We start from the raw sequence: 20,413 nt of genomic DNA, 5'->3' as shown, positions 1-20,413 counted from the left end.
CACACCACTACTGCAAGTCTCACACAACAGCAGAAGTAAAACAAACTGTACCCACTTCAGCTCTTTACCATGGAAACTACAGGGGAAATAATTAAATTTAAGAGAAGCTGCCTTTCTTTAGTAATTGCCTGTGGCTGGTAACTGAACTGATGCCATGTAAGCCACAGGGGAAAGTTAATTAAATCTAGCAGACTTTGTTGCTGTTTTGAAGTCACCCTTGATTTAAAGCTGCAGAAGGAGGTCATTATATTCCACAGCTTCTTAAGTGACAGGGTACAGTGTATGGCTATTTCTCCTGAGAGTCAACAAACATTTGTGTGTGTGACCTCCAGCCTCAAAATCATGTGTAGCAGCTACTGCAAAAGAGCTATATTTTGTAAAACAGGCTCCTCCGAGATAGATGTCGCATGTTCTAGGGTGTGAACTGCCTGCAGAGGTCAGGAATAAATTATCTCCCATGAACAACTGAATATGATCACAGAATTTCTGAAGCAACTGGATGTTGGCCACTGCCAGAAGTAAAGTACAGTAGAGTAGAGGATTGCCAATCATAAGTGTTCAAAAACAAGGAGTCAAGTCCATGAAAAAAAGAAAAGAAAAGAAATCATACAATTGACAATCATACACTAGACTTAAAACTTAATAATTTGGGAGTTCCTTTTATCTTGTAATTTTTGAATCTTTAGGTGTCATATTTTCAAGCTTTTCTCTGCAACTCTGAGGCTAGAATCATAAATCTTGTGATATTTGGTGTTTTTTCTTAAAGCCCCAGCTCCTGGAGTCAGGTGATTATGTGAAAAGCTCAGCTTTCATTTGAAAAAAAAAAAAGAAAGTTTCTATCCATCATGACTGTGGAGAGAAGCTTGAAAATGTGAACCCTAAAGGCTCCAGCACTACAAGGCAACCCAAAAGACCCCAGAATATATTATTTTTCTTAAATCTCATGGTTTTTAAGCCAATCTCATAATTTTAGGGGGTAATGACTCATGCTTGGGGTAGGTAATACTTAAAATACTGAAAATTCCACTGACTCCTGCTTGCATAAGCTCAGAATTTGGCTGTTTTTACTAAAATGCTCACATGAAGCAAAAAGGCTTTCTGTTCCTGCCACTGAGTTCCTCATCCCCAGTCAGTCTGGAGTATTAAAAAATAGATGAGCCAGGGTCCTGGAAATCTCCTGATATGGTTTAAAATTATGGATCCTGCACCACCAGATGGTCTGTTTGTTCATAGAAATTTAATGAAGCTGCAGGCCTGAGCCCTGGGAAGTGCTAGTCTGCACTCAGTCCAATTAAATCCTAAAAATACATCTTGTGAAGCTCTTTTGTGAAGCCCTCTGCTTACTTTACTGCTCAGCTGCACAGGGCTGCTTTGAAATAAAAAAGCCAAACAAATTAAATTGTTTATCACTATTTAGATTCTGGGTGAGTGCTGTGGAGCTACAGAATGTACTGCACTATTTCTGGAGTGCAACAATTACTCAAGTGTGCCTGATTGGGAAGTAGGGAGAGAGAGAGCACCTTTGGGACAGGACTGCTCAGTTCCCAGGGCTCTCAGGACTCAGGGGAACCTCTGGAATTTACGTAATTGACCTCTTTTCCAAAGATTCTGTACAGTTCCCCCTTTCTGAAGAGTACAGAGCAAGAGGGCGCTCTCTCTGCACAATACACTCCAGATCCTTAGGAAGAAGTTGAGGTTTTAGGATTGTCACCTGCCCTCATCTTGGCTTTAAAGCTGAGGTCTTTTTCTTTTCTTTTTTTTAAACCAGAGCTCAGCTGGAATTCCCATCCAGAAGCTGAGAGCGCAGGTCAATGCTCCATTGGCTCTGCTGGGCCTGAAGAGGATGACACATCCTCATCTGATGCCAGAGAGAATCAACTTCATCCAGTGAAAGTGAATAAAGTCTCACATTGTAATTAGGAACATAGAAGACACAGGCACTGCCGTATTGGATAAGACGAGTGGTCCTTGTATCCCATTAGAGATGCTTCAGAGGAAGGTGCAAGATACCCCATCTCAGAGAAATCATGGAATAACCTGCACATAGGAGAAGTACTTTGCAAGCCCCAGGCAGTTAGTGGCTGTGCTATGCCCTAAAGCATAAAGAGTTATATCCCTTATGCTTATTTTATCTTAATGTAAGGTAAATGTGGCTGTTCTTGTTATTCATACCAATGTCTCATTCTTTTTAGATACTGTTAAGTTCTTGGCTTTGGTTATGCACTGTGTAAAGCAAAACAAGTATTTCCTTTCCCAGTTTTAAATGTGTTTCCAATTATTTCATTGGTGTTCCTTGTTTGAGTGTTATGCGGGAGCAAATAGGAAGCATCTAATGCCCTTCTCTGCACCACTCGTTAAATGCTTCTATCACGTTACCTTTTATTTGTCTGCTTTCTAAACTATAACGCTGCACATGGCGGTCTTTCTGTTCCTCTAGCCATTTCTGCTGTCCTTCTCTGTACCCCTCCTGTTTCTGTTACAACCGTTTAGAAATGAGTGACCAGAACAGAATACAGCATTTTCCTATATCAAGAGCAGAAGGGCTTGTCTTCACTGCAGAGGTAACTTGAGTTGTAAGTTGAACGGAATGTTACTCCTCACTCGAGTCCTGTCCACACACAAAACCCCTTAGATCAAGCATGGTGGTGCTTTCAGCTCTAGCTGCCTGGCCAGTCAGCGGGTATAGGCTAAAATGTCTTAGTGCTAACTTGACTCCTTTATAGCACGGACGCAGCTTAGCTCCACTTGAGTGCTGCTAGTCCTCCAATGCCTTCTAACAAGTTCTTCCCCGATTCATTAGGAAAGGCTCAGGGTCCTACAGAACCATGGGATGTACCCCCAGGAGTCTTAGAGCCATGCACAAGTGATTGCAGCATCAGTGGAAACACAGCAGCATGAGCGTTGTTTTGCACTGTGGCTGCACTCCCATGAGCCAGGCTAACTCAAGAGGAGAGACTTGAGCGTAGCTAGCTCCCGTTAACTCTGCAGTGAAGATGTACCCTAAATGGTGCAGAAGTCTGGCCTGAGATAAGGAATGTTCAATCAACTCCTGATAGCTTGGGAGTGGGCAGAATATACTATTGATGAAGCTAATTCTTTGGCTTGTTACTTAGGCCTTTTGGAAAAATTGAACCCAAATCTGGGTTCAGTAACTCTTGTGCTGACTATGGTCCTGATCCTGCAATTTGACCCACATGATCCCTTGCGCCTATGGAGAGTCCCACTGAAATCAACAGGACTTTGCAGGCACAAGGGGCCCATCCACGTGGATCGGGGGCTATGACTAGAAATGTTGGAAATGAGCTGTTACACTAAGTAACACAAGCTTATCAATTCTGCTATGTGAGTTACCCAGCTATTCTGCAATGAAGAGATCAGGACAGTGCTTAGAGCCAGTTTAATTTGGCTGTGCCCTTCAGCAGCTATACAAGGGAGAATAATTCATTTCACTGAATAAACCAATTTATCTCTAGCCATCTCTCAGGTGCTCTTCTCCTGCAGGACATTCCATCAAACAACTTCAGGGGTTCATTTATGAGAAACCAAAATTTGAACAGGTACCCAAATTATTTTTGGAAAAAACTATTAAAAACTGGATTTAGTGCAAAGTCTAACTCCTAAAACAGGCTTGGGAAAGCAGCCTCCAAACTATGCAGTGCAGGTGAAAGATCAACTGCTGAAATCTGCCCTGGCCCTGCAGTTCTGTGATGACAGATAAGGGAGTGAGACCCACACAGCTTTCATGGTGGGTGGGACAACCGGTCCCTCTGGATTCTTTTATAAACAGGAAAACCTGCCTGCTGCTGATAACATATGTGGAGGGGGTTTTCATTGTTGATTGTTTTTCACTTTTAGTCAAATGGAGTAAATTTCTACCAATAAGAGCCGTTGATAAGGCCAGGTTTTACAGCTGCCAGCTGGAATGGAAATGTTCAAGTGGCACCCAGCGGCATCACTGTGGTAAATGCTGAGCTGCTCTTCTTTCCCATCACAACCCCTGGTAGGGATGATGATGATGAGAAGAAGACTACTTGAATCTGGATTGGGCTGACACATGGCGGACAAGCCATTGGCTCGGATGTCAATCATTGTTCCTCTTTAAAAAAGGCTGTCTTGTAAGCTGAATAACACTTAGCATACAACTTCCCAACTCTCGCCCTGTGCCATATGGCCACAGTTGCAATCAAAGTAGGATCCTGAGCTCTGATTGGATTGGGAAGGGGCTGTTGGCAGGACATTTGGGGCAGGAACAGTCTTTTTGTTCTGAGTCTGTACAGCACCCTAGCACTATGGGGTCCATGACTGGGCCTCATAGGCCCTACCACAATACAAATAATAATATTCCCCATGAGGGGACCTTGACTCTGGTATTCTTATCCTGCTTTGGTTCTCTATGGCCCAGATTTGTTAATCTTCTGGACATGCTATATGGCCTGTTTTTTTCCCCTGGACATTTGGAGAGGGTGGGCTGGTGGATGTGGGACTGTTCTTTTGATTATGATGATAGTCGGGGGTATTTATAGGGGGGACAAATGTAAATATTTCAGTGGTGGGAGAGGAGTTTATTGCAGAGATGATCATTTTAATGTTGATACTGAATGTCTGAATGTTTGTAGATGTGCCCGGACAGCAGAGTGGGAGGTGGAAAAAAGCAACCATAAATAAATAAATACAAACATAAACATGAATGCTAACCTTTAAGTGCTGGCTTTAAGAGAAGGTGTTGTACGATGGTTAAAGTGGGAGACTGTGAACCAGGTTTCCTGCCTTCTAGCCTCCAGCCTGACACTGGCTCACCCTACAGCCTGCATAGCTGGAGTTGCAGTGTGGTTGGCTGCATAGATGGTCGGATGGCAAGTAAGACCTGGATTCTATTCCGGATTGTGCCTCTGCCCTGTAGGGTGACCATGGGCAAGGCACTTCACCCCTCTGTGCTTCAGTGTCTCTGTTTGCAATATGAGGATAATGATGCTAGGCCACTTCCCGGGGGTGCTGAATTAATTTGAGTTTTGAAAGTGTTTTGGGATCACAGCTGAAAATGCTGCAGAGAATTGTACTATACCCTAGCTGCAGCTCAGACTGGTTAGAATGACAGCGTGGCCCAATTTTTCTAATTAGTAAAGTTCCCTTTTTGGGTTTTTTTGGGGGGAATTTATATTGTATTCAAAAAATCTCCCCCAAATAAGGGGAGAACATGGGAAAAAGAAAAAATGGGGACAGAAGAACAGAAAGTAAAGAAAAGGAGGGGAGAGGCAGGAAGAGTGGGAGGGAGGAAAAAGGAGAGTGACATCTAGGTTTCCATCTGCCAGAGAAGTTACTTTTACAGCTCTTTTAAAACAGAGTCACTTAAAAGATCCAAGACTTACCCACAAAACACCAGACAGCAAATCGGAGCCATGTGATTGTGGAGAGCTTCAGCATGAGATAAATATTCACCAACATGGCAAATGCAGGGACGAAAGGGAGACAAGGTGCCATATATGGCAGCTTTTTGGGGTTTTCTGGCTGTTGCAAGATCACAAATACCAATGCAATGATGAGCAGGACCATCAAAACCACCAGGAGAATAGCCCACCAGCTCTCGTCATAGATATAGTCTGCACCGAAAATTATGAAAGAGCAGAAGATGAACATCAGGATGAAAAGTAGGAGCACACAGGTGGTGACAGTGCGGCCAGTAGCTGCAGTCGGGCGATCCATTTTCCCTGGCAGTCCCAGGTGAATCCTCATTGTGTAATAACGTGGCCCTATTAATTTCTTCAGCTTGATGAGATAAATGTTTTCAGACTCATCTGCCTCGATTCCTGAGGTCATGTCAACTGTGCCATAGTTGGGGTGGTTGATGTTGTAGGTGGGTTTATCTGCTTTCCCAATTAGCATCTCGTTGTCACCCAACGACGGCAGATTTTTTGCACCGCACGTGTTGGTGAGTGGGCCAGTAAACTCCTCCCCTTCGCTCACTGGAGAGCAAGCCTCCTTCTCACAGTCAGCTAGAATCCCTTCCTTCTTCTTGGTGTGTTCCTCAGAGAGGAATTTGACAAAGCCGTCAATGTCGCTCTCTGGCTGGTATCGGAGAAGCAAGACACAAACAGAGACCAAAGTGTAGGCCAGGAGTGTGCCGATGGACATCATTTCTATCAGGTCCCTTAGGCTGACCAGCAAGGAGAGCAGTGCTGCTAGAAATCCTGAGACAATACAAGCCACCACTGGAGTCTCCGTGTAAGAACTCACATGGGACAAGAATCTAGAGTGTGAAACAGTCACAGAACGTTAAAACTGCACACAGTGGAGGCTCCCTGTGACAGTAACGCTTACCTGGATGCAAAGCCGCGGTACTGGGGTTTGGAGCTAGACTAAGCTCTAGTATAATTGCTTCTCTGGGTAAAATTCCAGTGCCTGACCCTCCCAAAGAAGTGGCTATAATGACAAGGGAACTACCCTGAATTTTGGGTAGCTTGTAGCTCCAGGCAATCTCAGTATAATCTGAAGTGCACATCAGATAATTTAGGGTGAAATTCCCATTGACTTCAATGAGAGCAGAGCCTTTAACTTGAACTCAAGTCACAAAGCATCAGGGGGCAAAAATAAATGACAGCAAAAGCATGACTCACCTGAAGAGCAGCCCATCACCAGCCATGGCATAAATGACTCTAGGCATTGGGAAAAGGGAGCCCAGCAAGCTCACGGTCAATCCTGCTACAGAGCCAATGGCAACGATGAATTTAGCGGCATAGAATCCGTGGGCTACAAACATTTCCATCAAGGGGGATTCAGAATCAATGGCAGAGTATGGCACCATCAGAGTTAAGATTACACTCACCTATCAAAGACAAAAGAAGACACCGAGGTAGGAGTGGAGGAGTATAGAGGGTTGTTCTTGACTGCAGCTTATATTTCTGCCGAGGACCCACAATGGACGAGATCAGTTTCTCAGTGATGAAAGTCAGAAATATTTAAAATGTGGTTTCAGAAATGGCCACACATCCTATGTTTCTTATATAGCATACTTAAACCATTATTTGCAAAGGACAAAATATGGCCTTCACTGCAGAACAATTATCCAAATGAAAAATAAATGAAGGGACTTGGCTGGTAACTGCCATGATTAAGGAAAGAGGATAGCCTGGTGGCCTTTGGATAGGTTTTAGGTAAAACAGTTAGAACAACATTTTCCCCCTATGACTCACTCAGTTTTGTTCCATTACCCTGAAGACAGATGTGTGTTTATTTGGATGCCGAGAAGCAGAACAATGCTTCTGCCATTTCTATGCTTGCCACCCACACCCGTTACTGCCTATGATCTATGGTCTATGCTGCCTTGGGCAGTGTCCCAAATTTGTAGCAGTGGAAGTGGTTCCTCTTCCAAAGATGCAGCTTGGGAAATGTGTCCTGCATCTCTGGTGCTCTTCTTTGTTTTGCTGCAGTCTTACACACTGAGCTCCCCTTTGTATCGGATGATGTAGATTATGCATGGGGAAAAGACAGGCTGTCACATGCTGTCACATGCTCCATGTAGCTGGCACAGGAAATGGGATCCCCATCAGAATGAAACTATCTGAATCCTCCGCCTGGAAACAACAGACTGGGAGGTCAAAGGGCAGCCACAGAAAGACATTGATATAGTCAGACACATCCACAGCTGATGTAGTCATGCACATCCACCAGAGAAGGAAACATTTGTTACATGATCTCACTGGCACGTTATCTCACTAAAGAAAGCAGCACAGAAGCCACAGTAGAGAAACGTTGTATGTATTTGGTACTTACAGATACATATGCTGTCAGGCACGTGACCAATGAAGCCGTGATCGCATAGGGAATGGAGGTGTTGGGACTCTTAGCTTCTTCTCCGGTGGTGGCGATTATGTCAAAGCCAATGAAGGCATAGAAACAAGTAGCTGCGCCTTTTAGCACCTGCACAAATAATTGATTTAATCAGACACATGAAGGAAAACTAGTAGAATGAGAGATGCCTCCTTGTATTCCCCTCTCCGCCCCCATCAAGGGCTGGAGGATCCACTGTACTTTTACATAGGGGTGAGGACAGAAGGGTCACCAGGGCCATGGAGGCCTCCAGTAGCAGCCATGGAGAAGTTCCATTACCAACCCAGTGGCCTAAAGGGAGGCTTTCCCTTAATACTTCCTCCTACAGAGTTTCCCAGCGCCGAGCCGAATTATTCCTGCTGGGGAGTGGATTTTGGCTTCTGTGAGAACATTGAAATCAGTGCCTATTGGACCAAATCCTACCCCCCTTTAACGTGAGTGGAAGTCAATAAGCCTATGTAAAGCAAGGCAGATGTGGCTCAGAGCGTATCTAAGTTTTCAAACACGGATGCTTAAGCTAAGGAACCCGGTTCCATTTCAACTGGACTTTTGGACACTTAAAGGTTGATCTGAGTGCCCAAACTGAGCCTTCTAATTTGGGGCCTGCACCTGGGAGAACCAAGAATCCAATAATTTAATCTAGTGCTTCTCTTTCAACAAGCAGCTTGAACATCATGCCATACAATGAAATATCTAGAAATAAAAGAGCATTCAATAAAATTAAAACAAAAAAGTTAAACCAAGGCTAGGAGAGCTACTGGATTTGAGAGTACTCAGATTGTTCTCCACCCTTTGAGGCAGGAGGCCCTGTGCTGTTTGCAGGCTGGTGGGGTTTGGGTTTTCACTAAAAGAGAGTCATCTGCAACTGACTAACGCTTGACACAGATCTGTAGTTATGCAGCCCCTGAATCTATTGACAGATCCTGACAGTGACAGATGAGACAATTAACCAGTTTTATATAGTCACTTGCTTTCATGCTATTAGAATCCAAATCTGATTAAATTAATAGGGATTTGTAACATTCTCACACAGTACATATTAGCAAACTTTTTAATGTGACAGCAAAATCTGCTGATAGACGGACCAGAATAGATGTAATCAGATGTGTGGAGCTTTCAAAATAACTTCTGTTTTGTATGGAAACTGCAGCTGGGCTAGCAGCACCCACTGGGAACCCTTGGATGAAGAATTATTTTTACTGTTAAAATATTTTGTGTTTATTTTCTTTAAATATACAATATTATCAAGGACAGTTATCAAATCAAGGAAACAAACACTGAAGCTTGTTGAAACATTGCAAGCTTGTGCAATGGCTGAAAATTACAAATAAATGGCGAGTTGTGATTCAAATGGAGAGCAACTCTTTATTTAAATACAGACATGGAAAGAATTTGCCTTGGCTTTCTGTAAGGTATTTTATGCAAGACTGACAAAAAAGGTAATGATTTTAAAGTGTTGGTATCTCAGATAGACACAAGAAGCGGGTTAGTTTGCAATGTCTATTTATCTATCTATCTATCTATCTAGCAGTGCACTAGAGGGTAAAATTCACCTCTCTGCAGAGGGCCTCTGCACCACTTAAGCCTCATTTAAATCCTATTTTAAAGGACTTAACTGGCCTCATTGAGGCCTCATTGTGGCCCTCTGCACAAGAGTGAATTTCACCCTAAACACAGAGACTGCATGATTATTTTTACAAAATCTAAATTGGGGGCTCAAATTTAAGCTGATCCAAAACCCATTTAATGGGAAGGTTCCCATTGACTTCAATGGGCTTAGATGAAGCCCCTTATCCCTTTAAATTCTGTACTTTTGCCTTGAGTCTTTCATAGGTTTGAATACAAGAGAAATGGCTGTTTTTTCTGTTTCTCTTTGTTTATTGTTCCTAATATGTGGTGTAAAAAGGCCAAGCAGCTTCAAAAGATAAATGTAATATATGCTCTCAAGGGGACTTCTTTCTTCTCTTTAGGTTTTATCTAGCAGAAAATATTGATTTATTTAAGAGAAGAGGGAGGAAAAACATCAGACAGCCCAGGATCCTCTCTGATAACCAAGAATCTTGGTTTACTTTACTTTCTTGCTTATTTTTCTGTACAAAACCTTATGGAGTTGAACAGTGTAAATCTGAGAAATTATCTTGGCCTTAGTCCAGCTGAGATATTTTCAGTCTCTGCTCATCCTTGGATAAAAAACAGTTCAAGCAGGCTGAAAAAGCCAAATCTGTCCAAATTCTCAGTAAGCTGTGAGCTAACATCCATAAAATAAGAACTGGCAGGTGGCATTATGAAGTGCACAAAACAAACAGCTTAGAACATTTTTACTAAAGACCAACCAAAACAAATATCAGTATGTTTCCCCCTCTTTATAGAAACTGCACTAGCCCTCCCTTAACTCCTTTTCTATCCATGGCTACTGTATTTTGGAATAACATTATAACAACATATCACTTCAAATGGCTGGCTCTCGAGCTTAGAGTTATGAAAAAGTTCTAAGCTGATTCTGATGGAGTGGGGGAAGACTGGACCACAAGTGACTTTTTCAAAGACAGGCAAATGTTGTCATTTGGGATTTGGTTATGCAGATACAAAGAGGGTTTGGATCTAGATCCCAATATAGACCAACTCACCACATTCAGCTGGGAGAGAGCAGGGCTTCAGTAAAACACCTTGGGTAAAAGGTTCAAAAGCACTTAAGTCACTTGGATCCTGATTTCCATTGGAAAAAAATCAATGGGATTTTGGTTCCTAAACCACTTAGGCACTTTGGAAACTCTTACTCTTCAGTTTATTGCTGTCAGTCTAGCAGTTTGAGGTGGGTCAGGGTTTGGTCTCTGGATCAGAGCTGGGACCTGGATTCTGTATGGTTTGGACTCCCACGGTTTGAGGGGGTTTGGAAGAATGGTCCCCGTTTTGGCTCATCTTTAATCTTTTTGAAAGTCCTTCAGTTATTGCCCTGTAAATCTGTCTCTGGGAGTTCAGTATACAGCAGCGCTGGCCCTCCCTTTAGAGAGCTCAGACAGCTCCCTCCCCACCACTGACCAGACTTCCCCTCTTTCTCAGATGTACCCACAGTGCACAGAAACTACCTCAGCTGCTCCTATTTACCTGTGCTCTACCCCCTCTGACTGTGGTCCTCCCCAGACTCCCCAGTTTATCAGGCCTTGTGACCTCTCTCCATGGCCCAAGGAGCTAGGAGATGAAACCAAAGTGGTGCTTTCTAAGAAGGAAGCAGGGGAGGGGAGGGTGGCTAAAGACTTCTGTTGTTACATAGTCTGAGGAGCAATATGGGCCAGTGACTAGAGCCCTGGACTAGTTGTCAGAACACCTGGGTTCTGTTCCCAGTTCTGCCACTGACCTGATGTGTGTGACGTTGGGCAAGTTGTTTCACCTCAGTTTCCTCTCCCAGCTTTTGTCTGTTATATTTTGTTAGTGCCAGCTCAGAAGAGCTGATAGTCTACCCTGGGGCTCTGATCTAGACTACACTGGGGCTCTGATCTCAGTTGGGGCCTCAATGTGCTATGTAATACAAATAAATAATGATGACCTGCTAGCACAGCAGATGGGAATTGGAGTGGTGTGGCTTATATGGTGCGGGCACTATATGACCAGCTAGGATGCTTCAGTTGAAGGCCACTGATGACCATAGCATACCAGATTGTGTGTAAGACACTTACCCCAGACCATCCAAATGGCAAGAACTGCCCTTCAGACCAGTTGTCGCCATTGACAAAGAAAAGCCCAGCGATCATGATAAAGATCCACACTACCAGATTAATTGCATTGAGCATGTTGTTAAATCCCACAGAGTTCTTCACCCCCATGGCCACAATGATGGTTACAATGACAGCAATAACCAGAGCGAGAAGATCTGGATATGATTCCTCTCCATTCCCTGGACAAACAAAACAAAATACATGTGTAACTTTTCACACACAGTGAGAGAGAGAGACAGAGACAGAGACAGAGAGAGAGAGAGAGACAGCGAGGACCTCAGGAAAATCCCCTCCCCTGCCTTCTGGATTCTGGAGCAATATAAAAATGTGTAGAGCTGCTCTGATCCTAATGCAAAGGATTAACGGTTATCAGTAATTAATGTGCAGCAGCACCTCGGCTTACATTAGCTACGATACGTTTCAAAGGCGTTCACCCCCAAGCTTATAAAATGATTACTAGCTAGGGTCAGGAAGACATTTACACCATTTCATAGAATGGCACAACAACCAGGTGTCTTGCCGTGTTTTAGAACCTTCCTAGGAAGCATTTTGTAAGAACCAGGATACTGGCCTATTGGTTTCTTCTAAGTACAGCATTTCCCAGTGCTTTCAGTCATGTGTCAAATTGTTTACTGTGAATGGATTACCATTTTTCATTCAGGATAAAGGACACACCTCCATTCCTTGCCCTGAAGTCAAAGGGAATTGTGGGTGAGCAAAGAACGAAAGTTCAGATCCTAAACTGTATGACCATGCCTCCATTTTCCAAAATCACCTAGTCATCCACTCTGCGAGCCTCCAATTAAAAATGAATCAAACATTAATTTTGTATGAAACATTTATCAGAACTGTGATCTATTGCTACTCATTAGCATCTGCCACAGAGTAGTACTGGGTCTGCTAGACAAATAGCGAAATCACTGAAATTAACAAGCAGTTACTAGATTTTTGTGCTCCAGGCAGCTGGTTGGTCCCTGTAGAAGGAAATCTAGAAGGTGATGATTAAAAATGGCTCTGCAGCATGGTTCCTGTCTGCGGAAGCCAGGTTGCTGAATCCCTGAACCCTGAAAGCCCTCCACTGGCTTCACAGACTGCCATCTGCGTCTGGTGAGTCACTCGGCATTGATGATAACAGGGGAATGTAAAATTAAACAGCATAATGTATATATTATGATTTAGCTTTAAGACTGCCATTGGCTGGGTGCTCAGAAGTGTTTGTTTTCATTACCTTACAGATGCAGCCCATCTGATTAACCAGGAATTGGGGTTTGGAGCAGTTGCTTTGATTGCCAGTCTACTAACACTGCATCTGTGTATGCACTTTCTCACCTGCTGCTGTACTAGATTGGAAGCACACTGCTTCAGTTAGCAGTTATCTTCATCAACGTGTGTGTACGTGTGATAGGCACCCCCCTGAAACCATGTAGTGTTCTTATACCACAGTAATCAGAGAGAACTTTAGCAAATGCAGAGAATAAAACACAGGTTGTTTTCCATCTGATGGGTATAAATTAGAGATGGGCTTAGATAGAAGCCCCAAACCTGTTTCCCGCCCAAATTGCAGGGAAGTTCCACTCCAGATGCAGTTCCCAGCTTCACCCCTTGAGCCTGTCTCTAAGACAAGCTGAACTAGAACCCTGGATTGGAACAAGCCAAGCTTTGAGACTGTTTGCATTTAGAGCAAAACATGTTGCTTCAAACCCATTGCTAGTACCAATAAAATGATTTATTCTGGCCCCCTGACTGCATCAAGGAATGCTCCCTCCTGCCAACGAATGTTTTCCAATTGTGTCACCAGATGGAGAACTCCTCAGGGGTGAGTGAGCCAGGCTACGAATTCCATCACTAGCGCAGGGCAAAGCAGCCTACAAAATGCTGTGGAAAGAGTGGAACGGTGAGCACTGCAAACATCAGCTGTTGATCAAACGGGGCAGTGAGAAGGATCCAGGATGAGTGGCACTTGGATCACGTGTTGTGTATTTCCGTGGGTGTGATCATGAGAGTGCAGCACTGTGCCTGCTTGTGGGTCAAGAGGACCTTTGCTATAGTCAGCCTGAGCCTGTGGATCATGTTCCCTGGAGGCACCTTCCTCAGTTTATCCAACTCTTCTTGTAATCTTTAGTATTCGGGGAGTTTTGGAGCTGGAATCACTAGCGGCCCCAGGGCATTTGCAAACACCAGACTCTTTTGAGAGGATCCCGGACTGTTTGGCTTTTTAAATACTGTCTCCACTTTTACACTGTGTTTTGTGACTTTTTAAACTGCCCTGTGTCTGAGCAGCATCCCGTGTATATCAGCAGGAGAGAGTCACTGTGTGAATGAAGGGATTAGCAGCAGTATTTTGACATAGTCACTTACAAAGGTCTTTAACTCCTGGATTAAGGTTCCTCCATCATGAGCCAGTGAAGAAACAACAGGCTCCCACTTCCACCTGTTTATCTGCATTAATCAGTAAGGGTCTGATCTTGCAAAGTGCAGATTTCAGTGGAAGTTGAGGGAGCTCAGCACCTTGTAGGATTAGGCCTTAGGTGAGGAGGGAACACTCACCAGGATTGGTTGGCCGTTTCAGACATTCCCTCCTGAAAACCCACCTGTCACAAGACAATCTCAAAACCAGGCCAGGATGAGGCATGGGACAATGTCAGGGTCAGGCCCAGGCCCAGGTTCCATCTGTGCCTGGTTTTTCTCCTAGGTGACTCTATGCTACAGCAAGGCCTGATGGGAAGGGTGAGACAGAATAAAAGACAAGCCCTCCTTCCTGGTGTAAAGAGGGAATGGGACTTGGGTGGCTCCCCCGTACTTAGGGCCTGGTGGTCCCCTGCTAATAGGAAGGTGAGGAGAGTCAAGGGAAGGACAGCAGTGGGGTAAGGAAGCTCTCCAAGGCTGGTGACCTGGCCAGTGCTGGTGTCATTCCCTGCTGAGAAGAACTGGGAAGGGAGTCCAGGAAAGATGCTAAGAAGGTCCAGGGTGAGGTAGGGAAAGTTGGATGGAGGAAGCACTGGGAATTGTGAGCAGGGTAGTTTGGAGCGGACAAGCAGTTTGCATGGCACAGGGTCACAGGGCCTGAGTCTGGAGTAGTAGAGAGCCTGGGCTCCCTTACAGTGCCCTTGGGGTGATGGGAAGCCCCTGAAATGAAGGGAAAGGATTCAGAGAGAAGTCATGGCCTTGTGAGAATAAAGGATGGGTCAGCCCCTGGTACAAGAGGAGAAAGTGATGCCTGTAATCAAGGAACAGGACTTGCAGGTCGCACAGACCCTAGGCAGAGGGCTGCTGCCCAAGAAGGGGGAGGGACTTGTTTTGGGCAGCTATTAACTGGGCTTTCTTTTGAAAGACTTGTGCTTTAGCTATGGCGCCAAAAGCCCAAAAAATAGCCAGAGGAGGGCTCCCTCCAGAGGAGAGAACCAGAACCACAGAAGGAGGGGACCTTGGGCATGGCAGCACACCTGATGTCAGAGAGGTAAGCTGCCACCTCACTCCAACTCTACTGGGATGCCCGCAAGTAACTACAATAGCAAGACTGCCATTGACAGAGGTAATAGTGAACAGAGCATGCGATCCTTGTCTGATTTCCAAGGAGGTTCCAGTTGCCTTTTAGGTCCCGATTAACACACGTAACTACACATTATATGACAAGAGTATTAGTCTAATTCTTACCCAGTCCATTTAATGTTCCAACACTGTCAACCATCCAGCGGCTGATGGTGTGATTTGCCAGGGAGTCAAACATGCTGCTCAGGGCACTTGCGCCAGCTGCTGTGCCAATCAGGTACTCCAGGATCAGGTTCCAGCCAATGAAGAAGGCCACAAACTCCCCAACAGTCACATAGCTGTAGGTGTAGGCAGAGCCTGTGGTTTTCGGGACACGCACTCCGAACTCAGCATAACAAACACCTGTTCAGAAAGCACAAATGGCCATGAGAAAATACAGAGTGCCGGACAAGAAGAAGGAAGTTAACTATGGGCTGGGCTGTGCCCAGCCCTTACATGGGTATTCAGTGTAGGGTGGGGAGGGAAATGAGCATGGCCTGCGTAAAGACCGTGGGCGCAGTTATCGTCCCTCTGTTCTGCGGAGTGCAGGGACTACTCCTTCCCTAATCCCCTCTGGTGCAGAAAGGAGTAGGAAGGAGGTTGGGCCACAGCTTCTGGCCTGCAGAGCAGGAACATGCTTAGCATGTTCTGGGCACTGTCACACACTACTAATATACCAGAAATAATCCTCCTAGGCAGCTCAGTCTGGCCTCTGAAAGGGTTAGGTGCAATTTTGTGTGCATACTCTCAGCAGGCTTTAAGGCCAGAAGGGACCAGCCAGTCTGACCTGCTCCGAACACAGGCCAGAGATCTCCACCAAGCTCCTCATGATCTCAGGGGCACATGAATTTGGATTTGGGTGGGCAAAGCAGGAGGCTGGGTAGCAGCTGAACACCTGCAAATGCAATCTGTGCATACATATCCCGCGTATGTGTGCATGCCAAACGTGTCCTATCTGAGAGAGTGTGGCAACTCCTGGGAGCTCAGAACTGAGTCCATCCATAAGTGCTGCTGGTAAACACACAGCATGGAGGGTCAGGGTCTTAGGCTGGCTCCCGAGACAGATAAATATTTCCACGCATGTTATTCAACCAGGCAAAATTAGATTTAAAAAAAAAGCGAAGAAATCCAGTGGTAACCATCTGCTTCTCCCTTTAACTGTGGGCTACAATAGCTCTGAGAGCTGGGTAGTAATTTACTATGCTGTCTATTGCTTGTATTGAGAATGAGTATCTGGGATAAAGGTCCGAGGTACAGTCGTCAACCCCTACCATCTGCGAGGAGCTGAAAGAGGATATGGAAAGTCAGACGTTTGCCAAGCCCAGGTCTTGGCTGCTGCTGTTAGAGTAATAATAGCCTTAGGCTTTTTAAATCAGATGCTTCTCATGCAGCTTTGGATATAACAGGGATCAGTCAGTCAACCATTTCTTGCTGTGTCTCAAGAGGACTAATAATTATGTTGTGAATAAGGGAGAGATGAGGCGGGGAAGAGGGCAGTGGGAGCGACTGAGCAAGTCATGCTAGAACTGCATGACTGTGTATTCCCGTTATTTATTGAGTGATGACGGAGTGCTAGCCCTGTACAAAACTGGCAGAGGACATGGTCCCTGCCAGGAGCTTCCAGTCTAAGGGCCTGATACTCAGAAGTGCTGAGCACCTCAGGCCTGATGACGTCAATAGAGCTGGGCTCCCTTCTAAGCAGCTGTGACTCCCTTTGTGCTTGTTTATGAGCATCAGTAAAAGACAATGAGTGAGAACAAGGAACCATTTTACTCACTTTCCATGCAACTCATGTAGTGATGGATCTGGAACTGCAGGGGCAGGCTCTTTAAGAGAGTCCTTGCTCTTGCCGCAACTATCTCTATTCAGTCAGGATGGTGTAACAGAGACAAGGAAAGTCTTTGTCTCCAAGGGGTGTAAGCATTTTTAGTTAAAAATCCATTTTCCATTTTTTTTTTTAAAAAAGGGGAGGGGGAGAGAAATTCAATGGAAAATTTTCAGCCAGCCCTAATAAACAGTTCAAAACACCATCAGCAAACCCATAACTCCTCCACAAGCACATTACACATGCTGCCAGACCTTGGTCACATGGTATTCTACCAAAGACTATGATGCTCTGAGGCTTGTGGAGGGTTATTCTTCAGTTCCTCTAATGTGGGTAAGATATTACTGACATGCTGCACTTTATGTGCAGCAGCCCGGCTGTTAATTGTGGGCTATCTCAGATGAGCCATGTACCATGCCAAAGAAAACAGAGGTTTAAAGACCAGCTGCCTTGTAACCCAGGAATGGGAAGTGCTATATAAAAGCACTTCCCATTCCTGGGTTACAAGGCAGCTTTATATATAGCTAAAGCGGCTCAGTGGTGTCTTTGCATGAACCGTATGGAGTGTAGTCGTTTTGGTAGAGATAGAATTCTCCCTTCTTCCTCATCCAGCCCCAAACCATGTGGATTCTACCTTCCCCCCAAAAGTCTTATTCCTAGACTCTATTTCCTAAGTTCTTTTCTGTATATTACTAACCTTAGCAATATACTGCAATGCCACCAGTACCTGTGGGCCTTAAATGTGTACACAAATACTAGTCAAGCTAACCGGTGTCCTGTTTGTGCACGAGGGCAGAAATGGTTTATTTGTATTTCTTACAGGCCCTTACCACCATGGTACTGGAGGTGCCCTGTGTACGGTTAAACAGAGACCAAGGCCTTAGACAGATCAATATTCCATGAGAACCAGCATCCCCTTCAGAAGGAGGAAGAGGAATGCCATTGCCAGCAGGCTAGGTGAGAGGGGAGGCAGATTCAGAAATTATGAAAAAGCCTGGACAAAGCAGTGAACTTTATGGTTCTGTCTGCAAGTGGCCAGGTTTGGGCTCAGATCAGTTTCTGAAGGGAGCAAATTCCAGAGAAGAGGGCTTGCTGCTGAGGATGCCCTAGGCCCATCCGAACAAACACAGGTTGAGTGGCGGTCTCTGACATTTAGGGCTTTGTAGACGGTGACCAGAACCTTGAATATCGATGGAGGGGTTTAACTGTCAGCCACCAATGGAACTCTGAGCACAGACATCCCCCTCAAATACATGTACAGGCAGACACAGAGGGTGCATGTGTGTCCTCTATGGCAGCAGATTACTGGGGCTATCACCGATTCAGTGCTATTCTCTCTCTGTTACGATGGGCAAGCTGTTATTAACTCTTGCTGCCAGAACCTTACTGCTGCAGAACATACTTCCAACTCAACTGTTTTATTCCACCGTTTACTGTTTCATAAGTAGTTACATGCCCTTGGCCAAACACTGGCCAGGCTGTCTGTCACAGGGTACTCTTGGTAGCACCGGGGGCACTGAAGAGGTTGCAATACTGGGAAGACTGTAAGCTTGAGTGAAATTAATTGACCAGTTTCTCTTGGCATTGCTGACACCTGGGTGGTAGTTGCTGGGCTAATGAGACAAGTGACTCAGTAATTGGGAGAATATATAACGGGGAGGAACAGGCAGTAAAGGGGGATATTTTGAGGAAAGAAAGTCATGTGGCAGGTCCCTCTTGTGCTGTACTCTGTCCTGCTGGGAAACTAAGGATTAAAGGTACCTATAGTTGAAAAGATACAGTGTGCTTATGACAGGCTAGGCAGGGCTGCTCAGTGGATAGCTGATGAGATAGTGTTGTATTTGGGCACCTGCTAAAGACCCCAGCCACTGGAAAGTCAGCAGGGAGACAGAGGCTGGGATTTTCAAATATGCATAAGAGAGTTAGGAGCACAAGTCTTATTTCATTGACATGCAGGCTCTCTTGAGAATCCCACCCAGCAGTTTCTGCTTCCTGTCTGAGTTTTCTCCAAGCCTGCAGAAAGGCCAGGCCAAAGAGCACTCTGTAGTGGGAGCCAGGGGGAAAGGCTGAGATTAGGGGGCATGGTGTATGACCTTGCGTATGCCCAGGACCTGGCAATAACCACTGTGTGCTGCACACCCAGGCAGGCAATTATTCCTATTGAGCAAGAATCTGCCCAGGCTGGAGCTGAGTGTGAGAGGAGTGTACAATAATGCTGCTTTTGCAGGGTTGTGTTCTATTGTGCTTCATGCTAGAATGAAAGATAGTTGCTAATGGTTCTGAGATTGCTTAAGTATCCCAAGGTGAATTTCTGTCAGGCCCTCCTGAGTTGAATACATCTAACGTCTCTAATAATCTTTAACCTGTTCTTTCCCTGCTTTTGCTTGTTCCTTCCCCCTCACTAATATTATCATTTTACCCTGTCTGCCTTTGTTTCCCACCCACCCCCATCTGTTATATCTAATTTGGCTGTCAGCCCTTCTGGGTAGGGACTGTCTGTGTTTATACAGTGCCTAACACAAATGGGTCCCAATCTCACCTGGGCCTTCTAATGCTCTACTACAACTAATAGTAATAACTAGACCCTGAATAGGGCATTTGCATGAGTGTTCTTCAGGTCTGACAAAACTGCAGTTAAGATCAGTGAACAAAGGTCTCCAAAGTGCACCAAAGCTACACCCACTGGAAAAAAAAATCCACAGACCAGAATCTGGTGGATTGTCTGAAGGATTGACCTCTGTAGTCCTGAGAATGCCTAAAGTGGCTGGATGCTGATTGGTGGGAACTCTTCAGCATTTTCCCAAAGTGTCTAGACCCAAGGACACAACTTATTTATTTTTTTTTATTTGTACTACTGTTCTGCCCTCTGTTTAATGGGAGTGCCATGGTTGTGTCAAGGGCCAGGGTCAGACTCCAGTGCAGTGGGGACCTTTTCCAGTGATCAGAAGGGATTTTCCTGCACTTTACAACTTCCCCCAAAGTAATTTGTACCAACTTAACATTTGAGCATGACTTTATTTCTGTTTAGCATGAACTTTCCTGCATAGACCTTGCCAGGTGTGCAGCTGCTTACAGCAGTGATTCACTTGAAAGAAATCTCTTGGAAAGAATGCTTTATCACTTTCATCCATCACCTCGGTGAATGGAAACAGGGCTACCTCCATATAGGGTCATAGCATTTAAAATCCAGAAAGGCACAGCTGCTGGAACGAGGGGTTCTGGGAGTGCTCCTGCACCCCCTGGCTTGGAGTGGTTTCCATCATCTACAAGACTTGCAGTTTGGTTCAATGGCTTTCAGCACTCCCACTATACAAATTGTTACAGCACCACAGCAGAAAGGACAATTGGATCTAGCTGGGCCTCCGATATATCACAGGCCATTAAATACAGTACTACCCCTGCACGCAGCCTCTCAACCAGAATTTTAGAGCAAAACATTACAGCTGTCAGAAGATTAAACTATTGTGTGCCACAGGCAGAGAACAGGAGGGACGAAACTGCGTCACTGCCTGAGGCCTCTACA

The 20,413-nt window shown here is 45.0% G+C and overlaps 2 protein-coding genes across 3 annotated transcripts in view; one reads left to right on the top strand and one right to left on the bottom strand.

Annotated features, from left to right (window-relative positions):
* CLDN11 (claudin 11) overlaps positions 1–4,682 on the top strand; it is a 42,573-nt gene extending 37,891 nt beyond the window's left edge. Inside the window, exon 3 of the mRNA XM_048863430.2 lies at positions 1,769–4,682. Within this exon, the coding sequence (XP_048719387.1) occupies positions 1,769–1,920 (152 nt within the window). The 3' untranslated portion in view covers positions 1,921–4,682. The remainder of the gene's footprint in view (positions 1–1,768) is intronic.
* The window catches only part of SLC7A14 (solute carrier family 7 member 14), a 64,682-nt gene that overhangs the window by 5,316 nt on the left and 38,953 nt on the right, over positions 1–20,413 (bottom strand). For both annotated transcript variants that reach the window (XM_048863427.2, XM_048863426.2), the window contains exons 3-7: positions 15,192–15,428; positions 11,499–11,716; positions 7,768–7,914; positions 6,612–6,820; positions 5,367–6,244 (exon numbers count right to left, since the gene is read on the bottom strand). In XM_048863427.2, the coding sequence (XP_048719384.1) occupies positions 5,367–6,244; positions 6,612–6,820; positions 7,768–7,914; positions 11,499–11,716; positions 15,192–15,428 (1,689 nt within the window). The remainder of the gene's footprint in view (positions 1–5,366; positions 6,245–6,611; positions 6,821–7,767; positions 7,915–11,498; positions 11,717–15,191; positions 15,429–20,413) is intronic.

The sequence above is a fragment of the Caretta caretta genome, chromosome 9 (genome assembly GCF_965140235.1).
Source record: "Caretta caretta isolate rCarCar2 chromosome 9, rCarCar1.hap1, whole genome shotgun sequence".
Classification (NCBI taxonomy): domain Eukaryota; kingdom Metazoa; phylum Chordata; order Testudines; family Cheloniidae; genus Caretta; species Caretta caretta.
This window is presented reverse-complemented; position numbering and strand designations above follow the sequence as displayed.